This window comes from Colobus angolensis, unplaced genomic scaffold (genome assembly GCF_000951035.1).
Source record: "Colobus angolensis palliatus isolate OR3802 unplaced genomic scaffold, Cang.pa_1.0 Scaffold155, whole genome shotgun sequence".
In the NCBI taxonomy this organism is placed as follows: domain Eukaryota; kingdom Metazoa; phylum Chordata; class Mammalia; order Primates; family Cercopithecidae; genus Colobus; species Colobus angolensis.
In genome coordinates, this window is record NW_012114655.1 from 3,782,161 (window position 1) to 3,808,962 (window position 26,802).

Here is a 26,802-nt window from a genome sequence, read left to right on the forward strand (position 1 = left end):
ACCGTGCCTGGCCCAATTTCTTGTCTTCTTGTAAAACTCAACTGAAAGTATTACATCTTGACATTCTGACAGTTCTGATGCTGTGCAAGCATGCGGGCTTCATTCAACTCTGCTGTCGGACGTGGCCACATCCTCCTTCAAAGGAAGGAGGGTACAGCAGGCCACGATGCTCGGCAGCCTTGCCTTTCCAGTCCTCTTTTGCAATTAAGTAAATTCCTTTAACTTTAAAAAACTTCAGTTTATTGAGAGACGACATATATGGTTAAATGCACCCATGTGAAGTGTAGAGTTCAATGAATTTTGACAAACATAACCTCAAGCCACAATTAAGATACAGAATATTCTCATCATGACCAGAAAGTTCCCTTGCACCCACTGGTAGAGTCTTTCTCTCCACACCCAACCTCAGACAACCACAGACATACTTTCTGTCCCTACAGATTAGTTTAGCTTCTAGAATTGCAAATCAATGAAATCGTATGGCATATACTTCATTGTGTTTGGTCTCTTTCCCTGTTTTTGAGATCCACAGATACTGTTGTGTGTATTAATAGTCATTCATTTTTACTGCTGTGTGGCACTCCATTGCTACAAACATACCAAATATCCATTTCATTCTTGATGCAAGTCAGGGTTATTTTCAGTTTACTGATACTATAAATAAAGTAGTAACAGTCTTTGCGTGGACACAGGTTTTTGTTTCTCTTGGGGAATTAAGAGTCGAATTGTTTGGTCACGTGGAAGTGTTTGTCTACCTTTATAAGAAACTGCCAAACTGTTTTCCAAAACAATGGTACCACTTTACATTCCTTTTTTGGCAGAGTCTCTTTCTGTCCCTGGCTGGAGTGCAGTGGCACTGTCTCTGCTCACTGCAGCCTCCGCCTCTCGGGTTCAAGTGACCCTCCCAGATTCCAGCGATTCTCCTGCCTCAGTCTCCTGAGTAGCTGGGACTACAGGCGTTCACCACATCTGGCTCATTTTTCTATTTGTACTAGAGACAGGTTTTGTCATGTTGGCCAGGCTGGTCTCAAACTCCTAACCTCAAGCAATCTGCCCGCCTCGGCCCCCCAAAGTGCTGGGATCACATGAGCCACTGCATCTGGCCCCATTTTACATTCCTATCAACATGTGTGCGTTTCAACTGCTCCATATCCCTATCAACAATGAAGACTGTCTCTTTTTCATTTTAACCATTCCAGCAAGTATGTTCAAGTAGCTCATTATGGGTGATTTGCATGTCCCTGATGAATAATGATATACCCTGTGTGTGCTTAACGCCCACTCATACACCTTCTGGGAAATGCATGTTTAAATCTTTCACCCACTGTTTTACTGGGTTGTTTTCTTATTATTGAATTCTACGAGTTCTTTATATGTTCTAGATATAAGTCCTTTATATGTACTGCAAGTATTTTCAGAGGGTGTGGCTTGCCTTTTTATTTTCTCAATCTGGTCTTTCGAAGAAAGAGAGTCTTAAATTTTGATGAGATCCCATTTGTCAACTTTTTCTTTTGTGGCTCATGCTTTTTGTGTCCCAAGAAATTTCTGCATACTCAAGGCCCCAAAGATTTTTACCTGTATTTTCTCCTAGAAGTTTTATGGTTTTAGTTTTATGATTTCAAATAATTTTTTGCATATGACGCAAGGGTTAATGTTCACCATTTTTCCTGTGAATACTCTGTTGCCAGAACCACCTGTAGATAAGACAATTCCTTCCCCTTGAATCCTCCTGGTACCTCTGTTGGAAATCAATGAACCAAAAGTTTGTGGTTCACTTTCCAGGCTCCATTCCATCCCACTGGCCTGCGTGCCAGTCCTTCTACCAGCACCACACTCTCATCGCTGTAGCTGCACACAGTCTTACTACTGGGGTGAGTAACTTACACCATTCCACCTGTTACCTAGAGGACCTTGGTCCAGCGGTAGCATCAGTGCCTAGAAAAAGCATCCGTTACTTAGCAGACTGGGAAAGGGAGTCTCCCTTTCCCCAAGGGAGTTAGAGAAGATTCTGCTCCACCACCTCTTGTGGATGGCCTGACATCAGTCAGGCCCGCCCGCAGTTATCCGGAGGCCTCACCGTCTCTCTGTGATGCTGTGCGCCAGTGGTCATGCTCCTGGCCTACTTCCAAGTTCCACCCTGTACACCTGGCTCTGCCTTTTAAACAGCAGTAGCAGACTTAGTGAAAGTACTAAAAGTCTTTGAAATGCAGAAGTAATGGCATAAGGTGTCTCCTCTCTCTCTCTGCCTCAGCTGCCAAACAGGGAAGGGCCCCCTGTCCAGTGGACATGTGACTCACGTGACCTTATCTATCACTGGAGATGGCTCACATGCCTTACCCTGCCCCCTTGTCTTGTATCCAATAAATAACAGCGCAGCCTGGCATTCGGGGCCACTACTGGTCTCTGCATCTCGGTGGTAGTTGTCCCCCGGGCCCAGCTGTCTTTTCTTCTCTTTGTCTTGTGTCTTTATTTCTACGATCTTATCTCCACACACGAGGAGAAAAACCCACAGACCCTGTAGGGCTGGTCCCTACAACCCTTTTGCCAGGCTCTCTGGGATCGCCACTGTGCATGTGTAGTTTAGTGGTCGGCCTGGGCTTTGGGCAGTTCCTACTCAGATTCGGGCCTTGCCCCTTGGTAGTTTTCTTGCTTCTGGGATTTTCCTGTTAAATTTCCAGTATTATTCAAGTCCTGGACTATCTCGTCTACCACCCCAGGATAGTAAAGCCTATGTCTCATAGCACCGTAGTGTGGAGATTACCAAAACCCTCAGGTAAGAAAGCCACAGGCTCCCAGTTCAAATCCACTGTAGCTGTTGCTTTATAGGAGCAAACTCTCCTCCAGCTCTGGCCTGCTTTTGGATACTCTGTGGTCCCTTTAAATAATTTTCTGTCCAAATTTTATATTTATCTATGGGACGGTTTGTACCATGGTTACCAGAAGTTTTGGCTAAAGCCTTCTAAATATCATTTCTTTCTGCTTTGCGGGAGTATTATCTTGCTTCTTGAGTGGCTGCAGCGAGCAGCTGCTCACACGTGCTCTGGCTGCCTAGTGCGGCCACCCTGCTTCACCTTTAAAAGCGGGTCTGCGTGCTCCAGATACCAGCCGGCAACCGCATGGCCTGCTTCATGGTACGCCACGGTCTTCTTCTCCTCAGGCTGCAGAACCTGCGTTTTCTTCTCTAAGCCTAACAAAATAACAACAAAAAACCCCAAGCCACTGTTTTAGTGACACTGACATTAAAAGACAATTATACAGTGCTATACATTGCCTTACCTAAAATGGGGTTTGGAGATATAAGTCCTTGCAGTACACATAAAGGACAATATTATATATATACATGCAGTACATATATATTGTCCTTTATATGTATTGCAAGTATTTTCAGAGGGTGTGGCTTGCCTTTTTATTTTCTTAACTGTCTTTCAAAGAAAGAGAGTCTGCCTATCACAATCCAAAAATTCCTAATCAAGGCCAGGCGCAGTGGCTCATGCCTGTAATCCCAGCACTTTGGGAGGCCGAGGTGGGCCGATCACTTCAGGTGAGGAGTTCGAGACCAGCCTAGCCAACATGGTGAAACCCCATCTCTACTAAAAATACAAAATTAGCCAGGCGTGGTGGTGAGCGCCTGTACTTCCAGCTACTAGGGAGGCTGGGGCAGAAGAATCACTTGACCCAGGAGGCGGAGGTTGCAGTGAGCTGAGATCTGGCCACTGGACTCCAGCCTAGGCTACAGAATGAGACTCTATTTCAAAAAAAAAAAAAAATTAAGTTAAAAAATTTTTTAAAACATCAAATAGAATTCCCAATGTCAGAATAAAAGCAAAAGGTCAAGTTCAAGCCGGGCGCGGTGGCTCAACCCTGTAATCCCAGCACTTTGGGAGGCCGAGACGGGCGGATCACGAGGTCAGGAGATCGAGACCATCCTGGCTAACACGGTGAAACCCCGTCTCTACTAAAAATACAAAAAACTAGCCGGGCGAGGTGGTGGGCGCCTGTAGTCCCAGCTACTCCGGAGGCTGAGGCAGGAGAATGGCGTGAACCCGGGAGGCGGAGCTTCAGTGAGCTGAGATCCAGCCACTGCACTCCAGCCCCGGCGACAGAGCAAGACTTCGTCTCAAAAAAAAAAAAATCAAGTTCAAAATACTACTACAGCAAAAATGCACTCACTCCCCCATCCCCAGGCCTGCTTTCTCACTTTTAAGCCACACACCCTGTGTTTTGGGAAACAAATTGAAACGTAAAATAAAATTCAGCATTGACGTCATTTTAAAACACGCAAAATTACAGAAACCAAAACTCCAGAAAGGTCCTCACTGCATAGTCCAGGTGTTCAGAATTATCGAATACTGGGCACGTGAAGATGCCTGCCATAAGACACTACCTGTTGTCCATTCTGCTGGAAGGCAGAAGAGTCTGAGAAAGCAGGGAGCCAGTTCAAGACCCGGAGCTACCCTACACGGAGCCAGCCAGGCTGCTGCTGGTGCACCCTCACCTCGCCAGCCGGCCCTAGGGCGCAGAGCAAGCCACAGAAGTGGCAGAGCAGACCCAGAGGGCAAACCCCAGAGACACAGGGCCCCCAAGACCCGTGCTGGAGCCCACGTCCACCACAGTGCTGGCTGGACTCCAGTCCGAGCAGGATCCTTCTCTGGCCTGGATCAAGGTGGGCTCTGCCCCTCACTCCGTACCTCTGCTGTAAAAACTAACTGCACTATTTGTACTAAACAAATCATCACACAGTGGCAAAAGCAGTTTTGCCGTGTTCATGGTAATCCACCTGAGAGAATTTCTCAGCTGATGTTAAGGAGACTGGAAGACAAAAACAAAAGCTGTCTTCCCAGTGACACAACCCAGGAGAAACACAAGCCACAGGGCGGGAAGTTACAGAACAGGAGTGAAGTCTGTCTGCCGACGAACACTTCTGGCTTATCTGTAAACAGAAGCCTTTCCCCACAGTTCGCCTCAGGAGTCATTCATTTTCTCAGCGCCTATCTCACTACACAACGCTGCCTGCGGGGCCAGCAACTGCCTCAGAACAAAACCTGCGACTCGGTGGCTGCCTGCTCTGCCCTGCCCTCTCTGATCACTTCTCCTTAACCTAAAAAAAGGCATAAATACAGTTTTTACCTGTCTCTACAGTAAATTATTATATTTTGCTTCATTCCATTCACAACTCTCATCATCTGAGGTCCTTCTTTTCAGTAACAAATTTATAAAATAAGAGGTCTGGTGATTCATTCATTCACTCATTGTTTACTGAGAACCTATCCCCAGCGAACCACATCGCTCTACCAGCCGCTATGTCCTCACTGGAAGCCCCACTAATCTGGTTTTGTGCCCTCTACTCAGCTGAACTGTCAAAAGTCACCCTAACACCCTCACTGCCAAATCCAAAGTTCCTCTTCCTCCTCCACACCCCTGTGCCTCGCCCTGCTGCTGGCGCCTCATCTCCTGTCCCCTCCAGCCTACAGGTCCCTGTTACTGGCACATCTTCCTCGCTTGTCTGCTGACGCACCTTCAGTGCTTATGGTACACCATCAGCACTTGTGACCTTGCTGACACACCTCTCTCCTCTTACCAAATGTGGGCACTGGGTAACATTTCCTCTTCAACTCCCTCTCTCCCAGGAAGGGGGCTCCAAGTGCCCCAATCGCCCACCTCACTCCACCTGGCACACCCTGGGACCACCACTGCCTGTTCCCAAGTCACACACGCATACACTGCCCCGGCTCACAGGCAGGACAGCTCATTCTCTATGAGCCAGCTGCCTCTGCGAGTGCCCCACGCTCCTGCAGTCTCTCAAGTCTGTCCTCATTTTTACGGCTGTCACTGGTGCTCCCCCATGCTGGGCTCACGGTACTCACAGTGACGACTGCCAAGGTTCTCTGCCTCCAGATGCTTCCCTTCTCTTCAAAGCCAGATTCATTCTCCTAAAATATCACTGGTCATTATGTTATTTAGTGGCTCACACCTGTAATCCCAGCACTTTGGGAGGCCGAGGCAGGCAGATCACCTGAGGTCAGGAGATCGAGACCAGCCTGGCCAACATGGTGAAACCCCATCTCTATTAAAAATACAGAAATCAGCCAGGCGTGGTGGCGGACGCCTGTGATAGCAGCTACTCGGAAGGCTGTTCATTTGAACCCTGGAGGCGGAGGTTGCAGTGAGCCGAGATTGTGCCACTGCGCCCCAGCCTGGGTGACAGAATGAGAACCTGTCTCAAAAAAACAAAAAACAAAACAAAACCAAAAAAACCCACCTTAATTCAATACTGGCCATAGGACAAAACTGTAAAAGCCTCTGAGCTTAACATTCAACGCTTTCCAAAATTGACAGTTTACTCTCCCTCCCTAAACACAGGGTAGGTAGCCTGCCTCAAGTCCACTCTGCCAGGTCACTTCCAGGCCACACCCAGTTCTATCCTGGGCCAGGGGCACACCCCTCCCCTTCTGTGGAACTCTGCCTGGCGCAGGGTTTCCCCCTCCTTTGAATGCTCGAGGACTTGAATTGCTACGTGCCTTTGGGGATTACATCAGAAGCCCTATGGAATGTTAAGAAAACGCATGCTCCCCCTGTGCTGGCTGAGGAAGCACTTCCAGCTCCACACCTGTTACGGTTACTTTATAATTTTTTTTTTTTGAGACGGGGTCTCACTCTGTTGCCCAGGCTGGAGTGCAGTGGTGCGATCTCGGCTCACCAGCACCTCTGCCTCCCAGGTTCAAGCAATTCTCCTGCCTCAGCCTCCCAAGCAGCTGGGACTTCAAGTATGCGCCACCACCCGTACTTGTATTTTTAATAGAGATGGGGTTTCACTATGTTGGCCAGTCTGGTCTCAAATTCCTGACCTCGTGATCTGCCCGCCTCGGCCTCCCAAAGTGCTGGGATTACAGGCGTTGAGGCACCGCACCAAGCTATTACAGACATTTTACAACCATCACCTGTATCTAGCACAGAGCACCTCTAACTCATGTGATGAATTTTTTTTTTTTTTTTGAGACGAAGTCTAGCTCTGTCGCCCAGGCTGGAGTGCAGTGGCCGCCGGATCTCAGCTCACTGCAAGCTCCGCCTCCCGGGTTTACGCCATTCTCCTGCCTCAGCCTCCCGAGTAGCTGGGACTACAGGCGCCCGCCACCTCGCCCGGCTAGTTTTTTGTATTTTTTAGTAGAGACGGGGTTTCACTGTGTTAGCCAGGATGGTCTCGATCTCCTGACCTCATGATCCGCCCGTCTCGGCCTCCCAAAGTGCTGGGATTACAGGCTTGAGCCACCGTGCCCGGCCGTTTTTTGTATTTTTAGTAGAGACGGGATTTCACTGTGTTAGCCAGGATGGTCTCGATCTCCTGACTTCGTGATCCGCCTGTCTCAGCCTCCCAAAGTGCTGGGATTACAGGCTTGAGCCACCGTGCCCGGCCGTTTTTTGTATTTTTAGTAGAGACGGGATTTCACTGTGTTAGCCAGGATGGTCTTGATCTCCTGACTTCGTGATCCGCCTGTCTCAGCCTCCCAAAGTGCTGGGATTACAGGCTTGAGCCACCGCGCCCGGCTGAAACTTTTGTAAACAGGAAGGTTGTGAGCTTTTTAACAAACTTGATTGGTATAATTCATGGGTAGACACCTCACTGCTGGCTGCCTGTGCAAGGAAAGCATTCGTGAGCTGCCATCTCAAACTCACCCAGCACCACAGACCTCCATGCAGAGGGCAGGTGGCAGGGGATGGTGGGGAAAGAAGGAAGAGAGGCAGGGGAGGCATGGGAGGGGCCATGACACCAAGAGAACACAAGTATGGTGAGCCCCAGGGCTGGGCGGATACACTTTCTTTGCTTTCAGTTCTTGCCCAAACAGAGAAATCCCTGGCCTCAAATTCATTTTATCAGCCTTTCTACTTGAGTTAGGTTCAGTTTCCTTACCACCAATCACTCGCTCAATGGCCTGTTCAAAGTGTTTCTGATTTATGGAATCTGACAGGTGCCTCGCAGCAATCAGCGCAGCTTCATTACAGACATTAGCAACATCAGCACCTAAAAAATGAACAGAGAACAGCTTACCCACCGAAATACGCCCCAACTGATCAGTCAAATCCATAGTTAATTTTTAAATCAGCAGTACAGTGAATAAAGGTTTTGTGTAAATATAATTCTGTTTGACTCATGATAACCCTAAGCTATTCTAGCATTTAATGTAAGCCTGGTATAATTCTGGCCCTCTGAACTAAGATGAAAGTATTAGTAGTCAACAGATAATTACAGGCAACTATTTACCTTAACAGACAATATGGTTCACATAATAGCAAACTAAGATAGCATCTAAAAATGCTCATTTCAATAACTTAGTTCTATCACCTGTGTTGGGAAAATGGCTTGCATAGATATTAGGTGAAGTACTGATGTATGATGAGAAACCTAATTTTTATAATCACCTAGTACATTCAGTGAAACAACTAAATTTAAATATACCTAAAAGCTTGTCAAATGCTTTTTAGATCCATCTCTTTAACTTTGCAGCTAAGGATATGGTAGCACAAATAAGCTACAGCACACCATCTCTGTTAAATCAACAAATATTAAAACATTATAAATTTCAAAGACGAGTAAAAAGGACCCCTGGAACAAGATGATCATCTTCTGACCACACTATTGTACAAAATCTTTTCATACGTCTCAAACTGTTCTTTTTTTATTTCATTTTGTGTTTAGAAGGAGAGAAACAGGGAATAGGAAAGGACCATATTTTACATTAAAAAATTATTGGAATAAGCACATGAAAAGATGCTCAACATCACCAGTCATTAGAGAAATGCAAATCAAAACAACCGTGAGATGCCAGATCACACCAGCTAAGACGGCTGTAATAAAAAGAGACAGTGACAAGTGCTGGCAAGGATGTGGAGGAACTGGGACCCTCACACGCTACTGGTGGGAATGTAAAATGGCTCAGGTAATTAAAACAACCTGGCGGTTCCTCAGAAAGTTAGAGTTACAATATGACCCAGCAATTCCACTTCTAGGTATTTACCAGGAGAAACAATATGACCATGAAAAATCTGTACACCAATGTTCATGGCAGCATTATTCATAATAGCCAAAAAGTGGAAACAGCTCACATGGCCATCCACTGATGGGTGGATCAACAAGATGTGGAACAGCCAAACAATGGCACATTTACTTGGCCATGAACAGGAATGACATTCTGATGCCTGCCACGATTTGGATCAATCCTGTTCATTACGTTAAGTGAACATAAGCCAGGCACAAAAGACCACGTTTTTATTTCATTTTATTTACTGGAGACGCAGTTTCGCTCTTGTCGCCCAGGCTGGAGTGCAATGGCGCAGTCTCGGCTCACTGCAATCTCCACCTCCCAGGTTCAAGCAATTGTCCTGCTTCAGCCTCCCAAGTAGCTGGGATTACAGCCCTCCCCCACACACACACCCAGCTAATTTTTGTATTTTTAGTAGAGACAGAGTTTCGCCTTATTGGCCAGGCTGATCTTGAACTCCTGATGTCAGGTGATCCACCTGCCTTGGCATCCCAAAGTGCTGGGATTACAGGTGTGAGCCACTGCAGCTGGCCAAAACCACATGCTTTTATATAAAATGTACAGAATAAAAAAATCTAGAGAGACAGAAAGTTTGATTGATTGTTTTGAGATGGAGTCTCGCTCTGTCACCCGGGCTGGAGTGCAGTGGGGTGATTTAGGCTCACTGCAAAACCTCGCTGCCTCAGCCTCTCGAGGAGCTGGGATTACAGACATGTGCCACCATGCCCGGCTAATTTTTGTATTTTTAGTAGAGACAGGGTTTTGTCTTGTTGGCCAGGCTGGTCTTGAACTCCTGACCTCAGGTGATCCACCTGTCTCGGACTCCCAAAGTGCTGGAAATACAGGTGTGAGCCACCACGTCCAGCCCAAAATGTTTTAAAATTATAGTGATGGTTGCACAACCCTATAAATATACTAGAAACCATTAATTGTACACTTCATACAGGTGATTTTTAGCTAACTTGATTTCAACAGAGCTTTTAAAAAAACACTTAGGAATAATTCCTACAATATTTATAGAAAAAAATGATACACTGTCAGCAATTTGTCACCAAATACTCCAGAGGAAGCAGAAAGAAACGAGGGCATAGGTAAAAGTAAGGGTGGATGTGAGTTAGTAATTGTTCCTGAAACTAGGTGATAGGTGCAGATAGTTTCAGTACACCATTCCCTCAAAATCTGTGTATGTTTGAAATTTCCCATAATAACAAAGTAAAAATAGTCAGGCACAGTGGCTCATGGCTATAATCCCAGCAGTTTGGGAGGCCGAGGCAGGAGGATCACTTAAAGCCAGGAGTTTCCGGCCAGTCTGTGCAAAATAAGACCCTGTTTCCACAAAATCAAAAAATTAGCTGGGCATGGTGGTACATGCCTGTAGTCCCAGCTGCTCACAAGGCTGAGGCAGGAGGATCACTCGAGCCCAGAAGGTTGAGGCTACAGTAAGCTATGATTACACCACTCCGTCCAGTCTGCGCAATAAAGCAAGATCCTGTCTCAAAAAAGTAAAATTGAGAATATAAACTTAGGTAGCCCAAAGTAAAGAAGTGAAAAGGTAAGAAAGTAAACTGGTACCTGGTAACTGTTCCTGATTTTAATATACTTCTAAACAGAGTCCTCGTTACTTTCCACTCACCTGAAAACCCTGGAGTTAAAGATGCCAGCTTTCTTGCCAGTTTATCCTTCTCCAGGGTACTGTCCAGTTTTAGTGGTCGGAGGTGAACTTTGAAAATAGAAGCTCTTCCTTTTATGTCTGGTGGTCCTTTAGAAATCATTTTTAAGGAAAAGAAAATCATATTGAAACAGTCACACCTATACTCATGAGCACTGGACCTGCCCCAGCAAACATCACCTCACCAATAAAGATCTGCCTGTCGAAACGCCCCGGCCTAAGCAGCGCAGGGTCCAGGATATCTGGTCGATTAGTGCCGGCCAAAATGACGACATTTGTTGTTGTATTAAAACCTGAAAGATAACAAAAATGCAAACACTATTAAATGACAAGAGGCAGAAAGCAACAGTGCACCATCAGGAACATATGAGCACTGCAAATTCATAGCTACAGTAAACACATTTTCTATTCATTATCCAGTGGGTTTTTGTTGTTGTTGTTTGAGATGGAGTTTCACTCTTGTCCAGGCTGGAGTGCAATGGCATGATCTCAGCTCACTGCAACCTCCGCCTCTCCGGTCCAAGCGATTCTCCTGCCTCAGCCTCCCGAGTAGCTGGGACTACAGGTGCCCGCCACCACACCTGGGTAATTTTTGCATTTTTAGTAGAGATAGGGGTTCTCCATGTTGGTCAGGCTGGTCTCAAACACCTGACCTCAGGTGATCCACCTGCCTGGGCCTCCCAAAAGTGCTGGGATTACAGGCGTGAACCACCGCCCCGGCCTATCCACTGTTTTTTAAGTTACAAACTTGAATTATTTTTCTTACTATTCAGCTTGTCCTTGAAAATAATCATATATTAGACTTAAAATTTTAAGAGTACATTTCCTAAAGACAAATGATCAAATATTTAAATTTATTTAACTAGAAATTTAGAAGATAATGTCAATTTAAAAAATGTCTTAAAATCAGATTAAATTTGCAAAGGATGTCTCTGACACACTGGGCCATAGGACAACCAACTGCCTATCTGAAGGCAGAGATCAACCTCTACCCCGCACCTCTTCTCCACACTCAAGCGGCTCCGTGTTACTGCCCATTCTCAATGTAAATGCCATGGTCCCAGGCCCTTCACCCTCAGGACCCTGGCACGGCAGGATCTCCTGGGTGAATTTCCCTCAGATGTGGTGCTCCAATGTGAACGCAACATGGGCGGACCATTGCAGGAGGAAGGAGGATCTCTACCTTCTTATTCTGACCCTATGCCTGGCTTCGTCACTAAAGCCAGTTCAGTACTGGCAGTGTGCTTCCCCTTTCTGCACAAACAACCAAGCATCCACATTTTTATATTCCAGCAGGAAGAACACGTGACATCCTGAGAAGTGCCTTTCCTAAATGAAAGAAAAGCTGGCTAGCATGGAAAGACGGCTACTCTCTTAGTAAAAAAGTATTTGAAATTTGCTAAATTCACATTGGGTTAGGCTTAGATGTTCCTTGTGCTTCAGAGACGGTGACGATTTAGAGAATGAGATGGTAATTCTTTTGTGACTCATTTCACCAATTCTTCTCTTATTCAAACACTAGACACAAACAGCATGTTAATACCAATATTAAGTTATGCAGGCTGCCAGGAAAAAATATCTTGCTATTATTTATATTAGCATAAAAGAGCCTTTTAAAAGAACTGTTTGTTTTAGGGAATGCTTTTTTTTGTTTGTTTGTAATACTCAATATTGGAATAAGGACTCTCATTTTGGGGACATGAAAGGCATAAGAAAGTGCAGCTTAAACTCAGGAGGCTGAGGCAGGAGGATCGCTTGAACTCAGGGGTCAGAGGATGCAGTGAGCCGAAATCACATCACTGCCCTCCAGCCTGGATAACAGAGCCAGACTCCATCTCAAAAAAAAAAAAAAATGCAGTTAAAGATACAAAAGCCTTGACCACTCACCATCCATCTCCACCAGCAGCTGGTTGAGTGTGTTCTCCTGCTCACTCTGCCCTCCAAAGTTGCCTCTTCCTCTCTTCCTTCCCACTGCATCAATTTCATCGATGAAGAGGATGCAAGGGGCATTCTTCCGAGCAAGGGCAAATAAGTCTCGGACCTTGGCAAAAACAGAGAGAGAGTCATTTGACCAGAGAATATTATTTATCCTCTGAATAAGAAACGAAATAAATCGGCCGGGCACAGTGGCTCATGCCTGTAATCCCGGCACTTTGGGAGGCCGAGGCGGGTGGATCACCTGAGGTCGGGAGTTCAAGATCAGCCTGACCAACATGGAGAAACCCCGTCTCTACTAAAAATACAAAATTAGCCAGGTATGGTGGCGCATGCCTGTGATCCCAGCTACTCAGGAGGCTGAGGTAGGGGAATCACTTGAACCCGGGAGGCAGAGGTTGCAGTGAGCTGAGATCGCGCCATTGCACTCCAGCCTGGGTGACAAGAGCGAAACTCTGTCTCAAAAAACAACAACGAAAAAAAAGAAATGAAATAAATCTTCAGCTTCCATGTGCAGACAGCCTTTCTGTGATACACACTGTAAGGCACATTTTTTTAAAGAGTTACAAGTAGCAAAGAAGCGGCAAATGAGGAGTAACCTGGGTAACTGACTTAAGGTGAGCAAATCTTTCTCAGATCCCATAAATTACAGTGTATGTAATAAACACTGATAATATCTGCTACTTTTGTAATACCAACCAATTAACATTACATAGATGCCTACGCAAAGACAATACAGTAGCGCCGTCAACTTTACATTGAGTTGAAAAGTGCAGACTTCTCTAGGGTTCACATTTCACGCCTAAGGCGGTTATTAACAGGCTGGGGCTACTAAGGGGTCTATGCAATCACACACGTACAATGAAGCCAAAGACCATCCAAGCCCACCAGCTCATGCCCAAGGGGGGGGGACAGCCTCCGTCTGCCACCTACCCCACCACAGACCATCCTGATAGTCTGATGACATACCCTCAGACAAACCTGCAGTCGGGAGGAGGAGGAAGAGCCACTCAGTGCCTCACCATCCGTCATCTGCCCCTTCAGGGAGCGTTGGAGACAACTCTCCACCCGCCCACTCCCACCTCCACTTCACTGGCCAGAAGTCGAGGTCTTCCTGCCTGGATTTCTGGATGTTCATTCCTACACTGCTCTGAACACATCTCCTAAAATAACTCGTATCCTTCTCCAGCCTCCCCTCTGAACTCCAGATCTGTGACCTACAGACCCACACCTTCAAAGTACATCCATCCTGTCCTGGCATGAACAGAAACTCAGCTATTCCAGCAAGCCTTAAGCAGGAGTCTGCATCTTCCCCTACAGGCTGGCTGGAGCTGGGGTCCATCTCACACCTCACTGCTGCTACCAAAATAACTGCTGGAAAAGCCCCTGCTTGCTGAGGCTCAGGCCTTGTGGCAGGCACTCCACCCCGCTGTGCCGTGGGTCTCCCCGTGGGACATCACTATGTCCTCAGTAATTTCCATCCATGTGATTCTCAGTCTCTCAGTTCCCTGGCCACCTCTTCATTCACCTTTTATTTCACTCTGACAAGAAAAGCACTGACAAGGTTGCCTTTTAAACCACCATCTTCAAGTTGCCTCCTCTCTGAGCACCCCCTCCTATCATCTGGCCCCACACACACACTCAGGTATCTCATGCCAACTCTTTACCACTTCTCAGCTCTCCAACCCACCAGGCCCACCCTTCCCCACCACCACCCACAGCTCCTCTCCTGTCCTCAATTTCCCCCCATCCACATTATATCTCATGGCCCATCATCATAAAGGCCCAACTCCCCCTCATTCCCTATTTTTCTATGACTTATCTGCACAACAGCAGCAAAGTGTGAAATAGATTTGAAGGTGAGGCCGGACAAGGTGGCTCACACCTGTAATCTCAGCACTTTAGAAGGCTAAGGCAGGTGCATCACCTGAAGTCAGGAGTTCAACACCAGCCTGGCCAACATAGTGAAACCCCATCTCTACTAAAAATACAAAAATTAGCTGGGCATGGTGGTAAACACCTGTAATCCCAGCTACTAGGGAGGCTGAGGCAGAGGTTATGCCACTGCAGTCCAGCCTGGGTGACAGAGCAAGACTCCACCTCAGGAAAAAAAAAAAACAAAAACCTCCTACAATTCAACAATCAAAAAAAAAACCCCACTTAAAAAATGGGCAAAGGATCTGAATAGACATCTGTCCAAGGAAGATATAAAAATATACAAATGGATAATAAGCACATACCAGATGTTCAACATCACTCCTCATCATGGAAATGCAAATCAAAACCACGAGATACTATGTCACACCCACTAAGGTGGCTATTATTAAAAATCAAACAATAACCAGTGTTGGTGAGGGCAGGGAACATCAGAGCCCCTTACACACTGCTGGTAGGATGGAAAATGGGCAAGTAGTTTGGAAAACAGTCTGGTGGTTCCTTAAAATGTTAAACATAGAGTTACCATTCGAAAACATGGTTAAGTGAAAGAAATCAGACATAAAAAACCACATACTGTATAATTTCATTTACACAGAATGTCTACACTAGGAAACTCTGCTGGGCAGTTTGCTTAGGACTCCCGATTTACATTTTTTTTTTTTTTGAGACGGACTCTCGCTCCATCACCCAGGCTGGAGTGCAGTGGCCGGATCTCAGCTCACTGCAAGCTCTGCCTCCCGGGTTCACACCATTCTCCTGCCTCAGCCTCTGGAGTAGCTGGGACTACAGGCGCCCGCCACCACGCCCAGCTAGTTTTGTTTTTGTATTTTTAGTAGAGACGGGGTTTCACCGTGTTAGCCAGGATGGTCTCCATCTCCTGACCTCGTGATCTGCCCGCCTCGGCCTCCCAAAGTGCTGGGATTACAGGCGTGAGCCACCGCGCCCAGCCAGGATTTCTTCTTGATGTAATGGAAATGTTGTAAAACTGATTGTGGTGATGGCTGCACAAATCTGTGAATTACTAAAAGCTACTGAATCGCATACTTTACAGAGATCAATTGTTTGATATGTCAATTATATCTCAATAAATGTCACCAAAAAAAAAAAAATCCACAAATAAAGCAAATTCTTTTTTTTTTTTTGAGACAGCATCTCACTCTGTCGCCCAGGCTGGAATGCAGTGGTATGATCTCAGTTCACTGCAACTTCTGCCGCCTGGGTTCAAGAGATACTCCTGCCTCAGCCTCCGAAATAGGTGGGATCACAGGCATGTACGACCACGCCTGGCTGATTTTTCTATTTTTAGCAGAGACAGGGTTTCACCATGTTGGCCACGCTGGTCTCGAACTCCTAACTTCAAGCCTCCCAAAGTGCTGGGATTACAGGCATGAGTCACCGCGCCAAGCCATCAATCCTTGAAATCGGTCTAATATAGGTAGCAGACTGCAGTCCTAGCTGGTGCAAGGGAAGGTGGGGTAGAAGTCACAGGCCTTGCTGAAGGCTTAGGCCTGGAGGAGAGCTCAGGCCATGGACTGGTGAGAGGTCACTCCAGCACTCTAGGGGGAAGGGCCGTCTCTAGCAAGTCCCCCAGCTGTGGGGAAGTAGTGGGTGTAAGGAAGCTGCACCATCAGAACAGAATGAGACTCACTCTGGCTGGGCCCACACCAACGAACATCTCCAAAAACTCGGATCCACTAACGGTGATGAAGGGGACATTGGCTTCTCCGGCTGTGGCCTTAGCTAGCAGCGTCTTCCCAGTGCCTGGAGGACCAGTGAGAATGGCGCCCTTCAGATATGAAAAAAGAAATTACATTTAATGAGAATTTCAGAACAGTAAATTGTGTATCCACAAATAATTCCAAGATATAACTCTGTCTCTAAATCTTATTGATATACATTAAATATTAAACATTTGTGCTATAGTAGAACATTTTTATATCAGTAAGAACAAGAAAAAGATTACCAAAAATAATTTTGTTTCAAAAAATTTGGTAATAATGTGAAATTTAAAGTATTTTCTTTTTTTCCTACTGCTGATTTTTAGACCTTTAATCTAACAGTATGTAAAGGGCGACTTAGGCTAGTCAGCTAGGTGTGATGCAAATGGATACTAAGTAACAGTAAGTTATAAATTCACAAAATATGACTTTTTATCCATAGAAGCAAGACATAAAAATCAAGGAAATAATGATTATCTTTCAAAGGATTCCTTTAAAGTAAAATTTATTAATGGACTTTAAAAAGAAATATACAGGCCGGGTGCGGTGGCTCAAGCCTGTAATCCCAGCACTTTGGGAGGCCGAGACGGGAGGATCACGAGGTCAGGAGACTGAGACCATCCTGGCTAACATGGTGAAACCCCGTCTCTACTAAAAAATACAAAAATCTAGGAGGTGGTGGGCGCCTGTAGTTCCAGCTACTCGGGAGGCTGAGGCAGGAGAATGGCGTAAACCCGGGAGGCGGAGCTTGCAGTGAGCTGAGATCCAGCCACTGCACTCCAGCCTGGGTGACAGAGCGAGACTCCGTCTCAAAAAAAAAAAAAGAAAAAAGAAATATACATTTTTACTTTTATTTTATTATTTTATTTTTTTTTTGAGACAGAGTCTCGCTCTGTCGCCCAGGCTGGAGTTTACTGGCACGATCTCGGCTCACTGCTTCAAGCTCCGCCTCCCGAGTTCAAGCCATTCTTCCGCCTCAGCGTACCGAGTTAACTGGGACTACAGGTGCCCACCACCACACCTGGCTAATTTTTTGTATTTTTCATAGAGACGGGGTTTCACTATTCACAGGATGGTCTCGATCTCCTGACGTCGTGATCCACCCGCCTCAGCCTCCCAAAGTGCTGGGATTACAGGCGTGAGCCACCGCACCTGGCCAGTTTTTATTCACTCACTTTTTATTAATTTACTTAATAGCGGATCCATTTAACAAATGTGAAGTTACTGTCCCACGCCTACCCCTACGGGCACCAAGCCCTATAGGGTACAGCCCACCACCAGCACAGTCCACATTCATCCCTCGAAGGGACACTGCGTGAAGCAGTGCGTGACACGGTCAGTGAGCTACTGCAGGCCTACAGGTGCTGAGAGACAGGGCATCGAAACCAGACTGGAGGAAGAGGGAAGACGACTCAAGAAAAGTCTCCCACGAGGAGGTGACACAGGTGTTTTCAGGAAATGTTTTCAGGAATACACACACTATACAAGACACACTCACACAGAAAACCTGACCCAAAACCATCCTCGAGTTGGGCAGAGGCTGCCCTAGTGAGCTGAGAAAGAGGAAGGACAGGAAAACAGCTATGCATAATAAGTAATCAAACTTCATAAAATTATAACTCCAGAGAGCAAGAAACACTTCGAAAAGTTAATCTTCTAAAAGTTCATTTTACCTTTGGGATTTTTGCTCCTAAGTCTTGATACTGCTTTGGGTTTTTCAAGAAATTCACAAATTCCATGATCTCTAGCTTGGCCTCCTCACAGCCAGCCACATCTTTGAACTTCACATCAATCTCATCCTTTAAGACCTTGGCAGTGGTTTCTCCGACACTGAAGAGTCCGCCCATCCCTCGGCCTGTCCGGCCGATGCCAGCAGGCCCTCTTCGGATGGTGTAGAGCAGGAAGGCGATGATGAGCACGGTGGGCAGCATGCTCAGCAGAAAAGAGCTGGGGACACACAGCGCAACATGGGTTAGGACTGGCTGCTCACCTCCAGCTTTTACATGTGGTGCAAGGTATCAATATAAACATACATAGCTACATCAAGGTATACCTTCTGCACTTAATACAAATGAGGGTAACTTGCAAGTGCTCTTCAAAGGCCACAGAATTCCCAAATAAGTTCCATGGCAACCAACTCTTGAAATAAATGGAGCATCTGCCCAGACTTTAAGTGGGGTTACTAGCATGGTCTTATTAAAGACAACCCCCAAAGAAGAAGTTCTGATGAGAGAAGAATCACCTAAAAATCCTGGAAAACTCTGTGAAATATAAACAAAAATGACAGTTCAAAGATGGGAATGCCATTCTTTGATACAAAGGGGTTCTTTACGCTAAAATCTTTCCAAAGGTCAATGCATTGAATGTTAATACCCCAAACCACTGCTTAATCAAGATAAGTATAAATGTGTAGAAAATGAATGAATCAAAAAAATAAAAATAAAAAGCCAGGTGTGGTGGTTGATGCCTGTAATCCCAGCACTTTGGGAGGCTGAGGCGGGTGGATCACCAGAAGTCAGGAGTTTGAGACCAGACTGGCCAACATGGTGAATCCCTGTCTCTACTAGAAATACAAAAATTAGCTGGACATGGTGGCAGGGGTCTACAAGCCCAGCTACTCGGGAGCTTCAGGCAGGAGAACTGTTTGAACCGGGGTAGGGGCAAAGGTTGCAGTGAGTCAAGATCACACCACTATACTCCAGCCTGGGCGACAGAGCAAAATTCCATCTGAAAAAACACAAGAAAATGAATGAGTCATTGTGCAAAAACTAGTGAGTTACTAATAGTTTTTTTAAAATCTGGCAAAACTGAGAAAGGCCTGTTTGAGAATATAACGTGCAGCCCTGCACCCAGGGACAGAACACAGTGAACCACAGCAGCACAGTAAACAGTCTCCAAAATACTATCTTTGAGATTACCCATCACTTTCAGCAATGTAGACAACAGGCACCCGATTTTCTCCTTCTATGCCCAGCTCCTGCTGTAAAGTTTCCAGATTCCGTTCAAAGGTGTCCACACTGCCAATATTAAACCAAACGTATTGCTATAAAAACAGAAAAACAAATACCCTAAGAATGAAGTGAAACTAAAAGGTTCAACTCACTAAAGGGTTCAACTTTTTAAGAATTTTTCAGAAATACTGAAAATTTATAAAGAAAAAACAGTAATAAAAATTTGGCTTTAATAATGTGGTGATTAAACGTCACTCACTGAGAACACTTGGCAATTCTTGGCAAATAAGCATTTCTTTAGCAGCAATATCTCAGTGGCTCTAAAATTATAAACTCAAAAAACAGAATGAAAAACCTATTTGAAAACATAATCCTTTTTAAAATAAATACGCATTATTTTCCTCTTCCTCCATTCCCTAGCTCCCTATTCCCAAATTTAAAACTACTGTGAAACAGTGATAAGAATTAAAGTTTACTGGGTGTGTACTAAGTGCCAGACATTGTTCTGGGTTCTTTAGATGCATTAGTTCATTCAATCCTGAGGACCATCCAAAGAAGCAGGTGCCATCACTGAGGATGATGCTCAAAATCCGAACACCGCACCCCTACTGTGCACCTGGAACAGATGTGCCTTGCCGTGCCAGGCTCTCCCTCTTTACTCCCTGGAGCTGCAGAGACCCAGGGGGCCCAGCACAGCAATGCCTGAAGGGCCAGGTCGAGGCTATTCTACCAACCAGCATGTAATTATTTCCTATTGTACTGAGTGAACATGAGCCCTGACTCCTGTTCCCATTCTACAGATGAGAAAACTTGCTCATGATCACACACAAAATAAGCGGCTGGGATCTGAACCCAGACAGTCTGGCTCCTGAACCAGTGTCCTAACCACAGTGTCACACTGCCTCTGCACAACCATGAGGACACTGATGTTAACAGCTCACATTTACGGAGTTCACTAGCTAAAAGACCCCATTTCAAGCACTGCGCATGTGTTAGCTCCATTTTATAGTACAAAAAACTGTTTCTCCTTTAACCTGCAATCATCTTTTTTAAAAAAAGTATTTTTAAAATCAAAACAGTAAGTCTATGATATAAAACTCATTAGAGACGCTGGGCACAGTGGCCATTAATCCCAGCACTTTGGGAGGCCCAGGCGGCAGATCACCTGAGGTGAGGAGTTTGAGACCAGCCTGGCCACCATGGTCTCGGGCTGTCTCTACTAAAAATACAAAAATTAGCTAGGCATGGTGGCATCTGCCTATAGGCCCAGCTACTTGGGAGGCTTGAACCCAGGAGGCACAGGTTGCAGTGAGCCAAGACTGTGCCACTACATTCCAGCTTGGGCGACAGAGTGAGATTCCATTTCAAAACAAAAAACAAGGCCGGGCGCGGTGACTCACGCCTGTAATCCCAACACTTTGGGAGACCAAGGCGGGTGAATCACGATGTCAGGAGTTCAAGACCAGCCTGGCCAAGATGGTGAAACCCTGTCTCTACTAAAAATACAAAAAATTAGCCAGGCATGGTGGCAGGCACCTGTAATCCCAGCTACTCGGGAGGCTGAGGCAGAGAACTGCTTGAACTCAGGAGGCCGAGGTTGCGGTGAGCCAAGATGGCACCACTGCACTCCAGCCTGGGTGACAAAGTGAGACTCCGTCTCAAAAAAGGAACAAAAAAGCAAAGCCCTCGTAAGAGAGCAACATGTCATCACATGTCGTTCCCACCAGTGTCACTGAGTGAGGAACGTCCTTCCCACCAGTGTCACTGAGTGAGGAACATCACTGTGGTATTTCTTATTTCTCTCCAAGAATCTAAAAATAAAGGATGAAGAGTAAGTTTTATATTATGTAACAACATAGCATTATTTGGTAAATTATTCACTGACAAAGATACAAAATTCACATGGTTACAAAGCCCCAAAACCTGCTCAGAACAGATTAACCACAAAGGATGGAACGTTCCCTAACTCGGCCCCTGCTATCAACTGGGCAACAGGCCAAACGCCTGGCTCCCATCACAGCAGTGCGAAGCCAGGACCAGCGCGGTACCACCCAGGAGCATGCTGGAAATGCGGTCTCAGAACACACTCCAGATAAGAACCTCTGCGGGGGTGGGGTCCCGGACTCAAGTTTTAATAGCTTTCCAGGTAATTCTTATGCACACTGAAATCTGAAAACCACCACTGACTGACCCTATCTCATTTAAGCATTAAGCCCTTCTCTACTGTCATACAGAAGGTAAGCCATCTAGCAGTCAAGAGCAGAACTGATGTGAGGCTAAAGCCTGTGTGTGTGCAGCACTGCTGCTCCATTCACAGCAGGACACTGAAAATCTGTTTCTGAAAGCTCAGAACAAGAAGTCTTTAGTAAGCAGGTAATATACGTTCTCTATAAAAACTCGGGATATGCACGTAAAGAAAGCAAAGACATCCATAACCCCAACATTCAGACACAAACAGCATCAGCATTTCAGGCCTGTCCCTCAAGACTGTATAATACCACCTTTACTATCTTGAAATACAATTTTGAAAAGAAATCAACATAAACCTTAACTGTAATATAAAAGAGAAACACAAAGAAAGCACTTTATATACAACGGTATGAATTTCAACACATAAATGCTCGTGCATGCCAACACTGGAAAACAAGTTCCCGCCAATGTCAACATTGCCCCTAGGGACAGCCCTGCCCCCAAGGACAACTGCTCGCAGGGAAACAGACACGGAACAAGGATTCCCTGTTAACCCAGTGCCTGGCATGGGCCTCTGGGTTATTTCTCATTTTTTGCTACGTATAGACAATGTGTGAGAGGACGTCCTCGCAGAGACATCTCACACACATCCCTACATTCTCCCTAGGCTTCCTTCCTAGACGCAGACGGATGGGTGTGTGTGTGCTTCCCACAGTGCTAGAACACACATTGCCTACTGGCCTCATAACAAAGTGCCAACTTAAATCCTAGCACTAAAGTCTGAAGATAAAGCATGGTTATTAATAGGTATTGCATAATTACGTAGAAAGAATGGGGGGAAATCAAGACAATTAAAATACCTTTCCCAAACACAGGGCAACACCAGAGCCCTGTGACTTTACAGATACTCTGCTATTTGCTGACATGCTATTAAACAGAGAGATATGGTCACCATCACCTCTAGTTGTCCTTAAATGTTGCCCTGTCCAGGCGGGATGGCTAGAAAATGGTGAAACACAATTATCCTAAGAGAGCTTGGCAAGTCCTGGGAGCCTCAGCTTCACCTCTCTCCCCTCCCTCCAGAATTCCCTCAATGCATTCAGCTTGCTCTGGGGTCTCTGGAAGTCTACTCCAGACTAGTTGGAGAGGAAATACAAATTATTTTTAAAATAGGAAATCAAATGGAAATTACAACAATATCACAAAATGGTTACGAGATGGTGGAGATGCTTTTAAACTAATTTGATAAAAGCTGTCTCAAAACACAGGCAATTGAGATTTTAAATTTTTTTCCTAATCAAATAACTACTTCTCAGTCTTGAAAAGCCATAGACTATTCTGGAATACTGAAAACTGGGATTTCACTCACTGTCTCCTAAATGTAGTCAAAATGATTATCAGAAACAAAACACCGACCCAATCCCTGCATCACTAATCCATACACAACACTCCCATTTCCACTGATGTCAGTGAGGTCACCCCGCCACACTGCCCCGTTCGCATAGATCTGGTGCGTGTAACTCCTATGGTGTGAGGCAGGTTTTCCTTTCAGCTTTAAATCTGAAAAGTTAATTTACAACTAATTCACATCAATTAATAAAATGATTTACCCCATCAACAGGAGTTTTTCCTGGTGTAAAGGTCACTCGAACAAAACGCTTGTTGACGACTTCCAGTCTGTCTACCTAGAATTTTAAAAATAAATTCACACATAAATTCACAGAAAATACTTGAGATACTCTTAAGCTCATTTAAAATGCGTATGATGTTTCAGCCATACAAGGAAAGAATAAAGAATCAGATAAGGATGCCCCCACGTTCCCACCTCTAATTCTGCGGAAGCTCCCAGGCACGGCCCCTCCCAAAGGGGACTATGCTCTCACTTACGGGCTGCACTGCCCAGACCACATCCTTATACTTGCACTATACATGAAGGTAATCCTACACGATATGCATACTCCCTTTTGCCTGTTTTTAAACTTTAAAAATGGTCTTGTTTTATATATGAGTGTCCTTGTACAACTTAGTTTTTCCCTTCAACATTGCATTTGTGAGGTTTATGCAAGCTGACACTTCTGAGCTGCGGGGTATGCCAGGCTATGACCACACCCAAGCTACTGATCCATCCTCCTGTTAATAGACAGCCAGGCTGTTACACATTTCTCACAAGCAATGCTGTCACGAACATTCCCATATCTACCTTTGTGGGCACATCTTAAAAAATTTCTCCAGGAAACATACCTGTAGACAGACACACTAATCCCGGGTTGCAGGGTCTACGTACCTTCAGCTTTACCAGATATTGCCAAATTGCTCTCCAAAATGGCTCCTGAATTCACACTGCCATGAGCAAAATATTACTATTGCTCTATAGGACATAGACTATTGCTCTATAGGACATACCAACATTTGGTAGTATAAGACTTTTTAATTTTTGTCACTCTATAAATATAAAATAGTTTGTTTTTTAAATTGAATCACCTAATTACATAGGATCCTTTTTAAATTTTTTTTTAGACAGGCTCTCACTCAGGCTGGAGTGTAGTGGTGCAATCAGCTCATGCAGCCTCAACCTCTCTGGGAACAAGAGATCTTCCCACCTCAGCTTCCTGAGTAGCTGGGACCAAAAGTGCAAGCCACCACAAGTGGCCAATTTTTTTATATTTCTTTGTAGAGACGGGGTCTCCCTACATTCCCCAGGCTGGTCTCAAACTCCTAGATTCAAGTGATCCTCCCACCTCAGCTCCCAAAGTGCAGGGATTACAGGTAGGAGCCACCACGGCCAGCCTACATAGGATTCTTAGTAACACTGTTACACACCACACCCCAAGGACTGTAGCTGATTCAGGAGCACGCGCACTCTGGGATGTGCGTATTTCCCAGTGCTTGCTTTGTCGGCAAGTCTGGAAGGCAAGAATGACAAAAAGCAAGGGAGCCCCAGAGCAACCCCAGAGGGGCTGGAATCGGGGAGTGACTGTTCTCAAAGGCAGGCCCTGTCAGAGAGGAATGACTGGCAGTGCTCCATCCCACAGACCCCTGATGGGAAGACAGCAGACTAATGCCAAAGAGCCAGAGGGTCAGGAGGAGCTGGAACTATGTAGAAGCCGCCTCGAGGACCTGCCGTCCCAATCCGAAGGACGGCTGCAGCCCAGTGCACATGCGATGACCACTGCTTCTGAGCAGCTTCTGAGTGGGAGTCCCCACTACATCTGAGAATGACACGTAAAAGATCCTCACTTTCATGAGATAAACACGTTTCAAAAATCCGACTAGATAAGAGGACTCTGGGAAGATGGTGGCATAGGAAGCACCAGGAACCCATCTCCCTACACACGGGACAACAGTACAGGCAGGATCGGTCCAATGTAAGCATTTTGGAACTCTGGCGCCCACTGAAGGTTTGCAACTTCCAGGGAAAACATAAACTGAAGTTAATCTCAGTCCACCTCAGCTCTGGGCACAGCGGCAGCTGCCCATCTGAGTAGATCACCATTTCTTACATCCCTACCTTCCTGTACAACCTTTAGAACGCATTTAAATTCTTTACACTACCTCAGTAAGTATTAATGTCGTCTTACTTTATCCATTTCACGGACGAAAACCCGAGTAGTAAGAGGTTAAGGGGTTTCCCCAAGGCTACAAAGCAGGCCTAATCCTGGTGTCCATCACTACACTGCACCAATTCTAAGACACACGTTTTTCATATTTTAACATCAGAAATGCAGATCCATTTTATAATTGATGGCATGTCATAATTTCATCAGCCTCTTATTAGATTTGTCTTAGCAACTTATCAAATACCATGTGTCTTACAATCAATAACATCTTACATATGCTGAAATACGGTCTTACTTATTTCCCATTGGTTGTGGTGAAATAGTCACACGTGGGCAAGCCCAGCAAGCAGTACCAAAGGCTGCTCCGCAGACAGAGAAATGGCAGGGACCACACGCCCACCTGGCTCTCCCTTAGAGCCCCATCTGCTCTGACTCGACACACTCTGATCAGCTGCCAAGCCTGCAGGGGACTAAACGTAGTAAAGACCCACAAAGAGCCCAAAGAGGCTGGCACACGACAGCACAGAGCAGAGGCAGCTGAGGGCACGAGAGAAAAGCACGCAAGCAGAGGACTGCCAAGACCACGGTCAGAAGTAGTGGTGCCAAAACCCAGTTCTGGGAGACAGTGAAGTAAAAGAATTTGGGGGTAAATGTGAGGACACCAGGCCAAAACACACCTTCTCTGACTGCAGTACTTCTCAGCATCAGAAAAATCGGAGTGAAAATAACAGCTTTACAATGGAGGAGCCAGGTTAACCTGCTGTCACTTCCTTCGTCTAACCTGATTCATCTCACCTTTGAACCACAACAGCCGCCAATCCCATAAAATACTTACTACTCCTTTTGAAAGATAGTTATTGACAAAGTCCTTCCAAGTGATTTCTCTCCCGGATCTCTTGAGCAGGAAGTAAAACATGACTCCACCCCAGAACAGAGAAGTCCAGAGGAAGAACATCCTGAAATCCTTGTCATCCCATGGAAAGTCACCCTGGGCAGAGAGGGAGACAGCTTCTGTGAAGAACTAAATTCCACAAAACAATCTATGCTCTGTGAGACACACATCCCTCCAACACTACTAATGCCTCCCAACCTTCTCTGGGCCACCATCGTAACCTCAAAATTCACACAATGTATAGCATCAAACCTTCTGGAACCTGGACCACCAGTGAGAATCATCTTTCTTGCCACCTCGTTTTCCACCACCACCACCTCCTCCTCCTCCAGAAGAGCGTGTGGTAGCAGCTGGCTTTGACTCTGCTCCTAAACAAAGAGCACACACAGAAGCACGGCAAGGTTTTAGCGCTCTCGGCAATGTCTTCACGTATACTGTTTAATAAAAGACTTATTGCAGAATACACTGTGGCAACTGAGCAGTTCCTAAGTGAAGACTATGAGAAAGAATACAAATACAAAGTTTACCAATCAGGGAGGCTCCCAAGGGCTATACTCGCATCATCTCATGAAACATGCACAATAACCCAATAACCCAAGGAATTATAGGACTGTTATACCATTCACAGAGGGAGAAAGAACAGCTTAAGTAACTTGTTGGATAACGGGTGGCAGTGTTAGGGGACAGTGAATAAGTCACAGAGTTGGGATGCAAATTCCTCAGTCCTCACTCAAAGTTTAAAAGTGTGTTCTGGCCAGGCATTGTGGCTGACGCCTGTAATACCAGAATTTTGGGGGGCCAAAGCAGGAGAATCCCTTGAGCCCAGGAATTCAAGACCAGACTGGGCAACAAAGCAAGACCCTGCCTCTGGCCAGATGTGGTGGCTCATGCCTGTAATCCCAGCAATTTGGGAGGCC

The 26,802-nt window shown here is 45.7% G+C and overlaps 1 protein-coding gene across 1 annotated transcript in view; it reads right to left on the reverse strand.

The window, feature by feature from the left end:
- Positions 1–26,802, reverse strand: part of AFG3L2 (AFG3-like AAA ATPase 2) — a 43,797-nt gene that overhangs the window by 12,608 nt on the left and 4,387 nt on the right. Inside the window, exons 3-13 of the mRNA XM_011936661.1 lie at positions 26,138–26,247; positions 25,829–25,981; positions 23,047–23,121; positions 19,214–19,338; positions 17,969–18,242; positions 16,226–16,363; positions 12,592–12,745; positions 10,890–10,997; positions 10,669–10,794; positions 7,907–8,017; positions 3,072–3,187 (exon numbers count right to left, since the gene is read on the reverse strand). Coding sequence (XP_011792051.1) covers positions 3,072–3,187; positions 7,907–8,017; positions 10,669–10,794; positions 10,890–10,997; positions 12,592–12,745; positions 16,226–16,363; positions 17,969–18,242; positions 19,214–19,338; positions 23,047–23,121; positions 25,829–25,981; positions 26,138–26,247 — 1,490 coding nt within the window. The remainder of the gene's footprint in view (positions 1–3,071; positions 3,188–7,906; positions 8,018–10,668; positions 10,795–10,889; positions 10,998–12,591; positions 12,746–16,225; positions 16,364–17,968; positions 18,243–19,213; positions 19,339–23,046; positions 23,122–25,828; positions 25,982–26,137; positions 26,248–26,802) is intronic.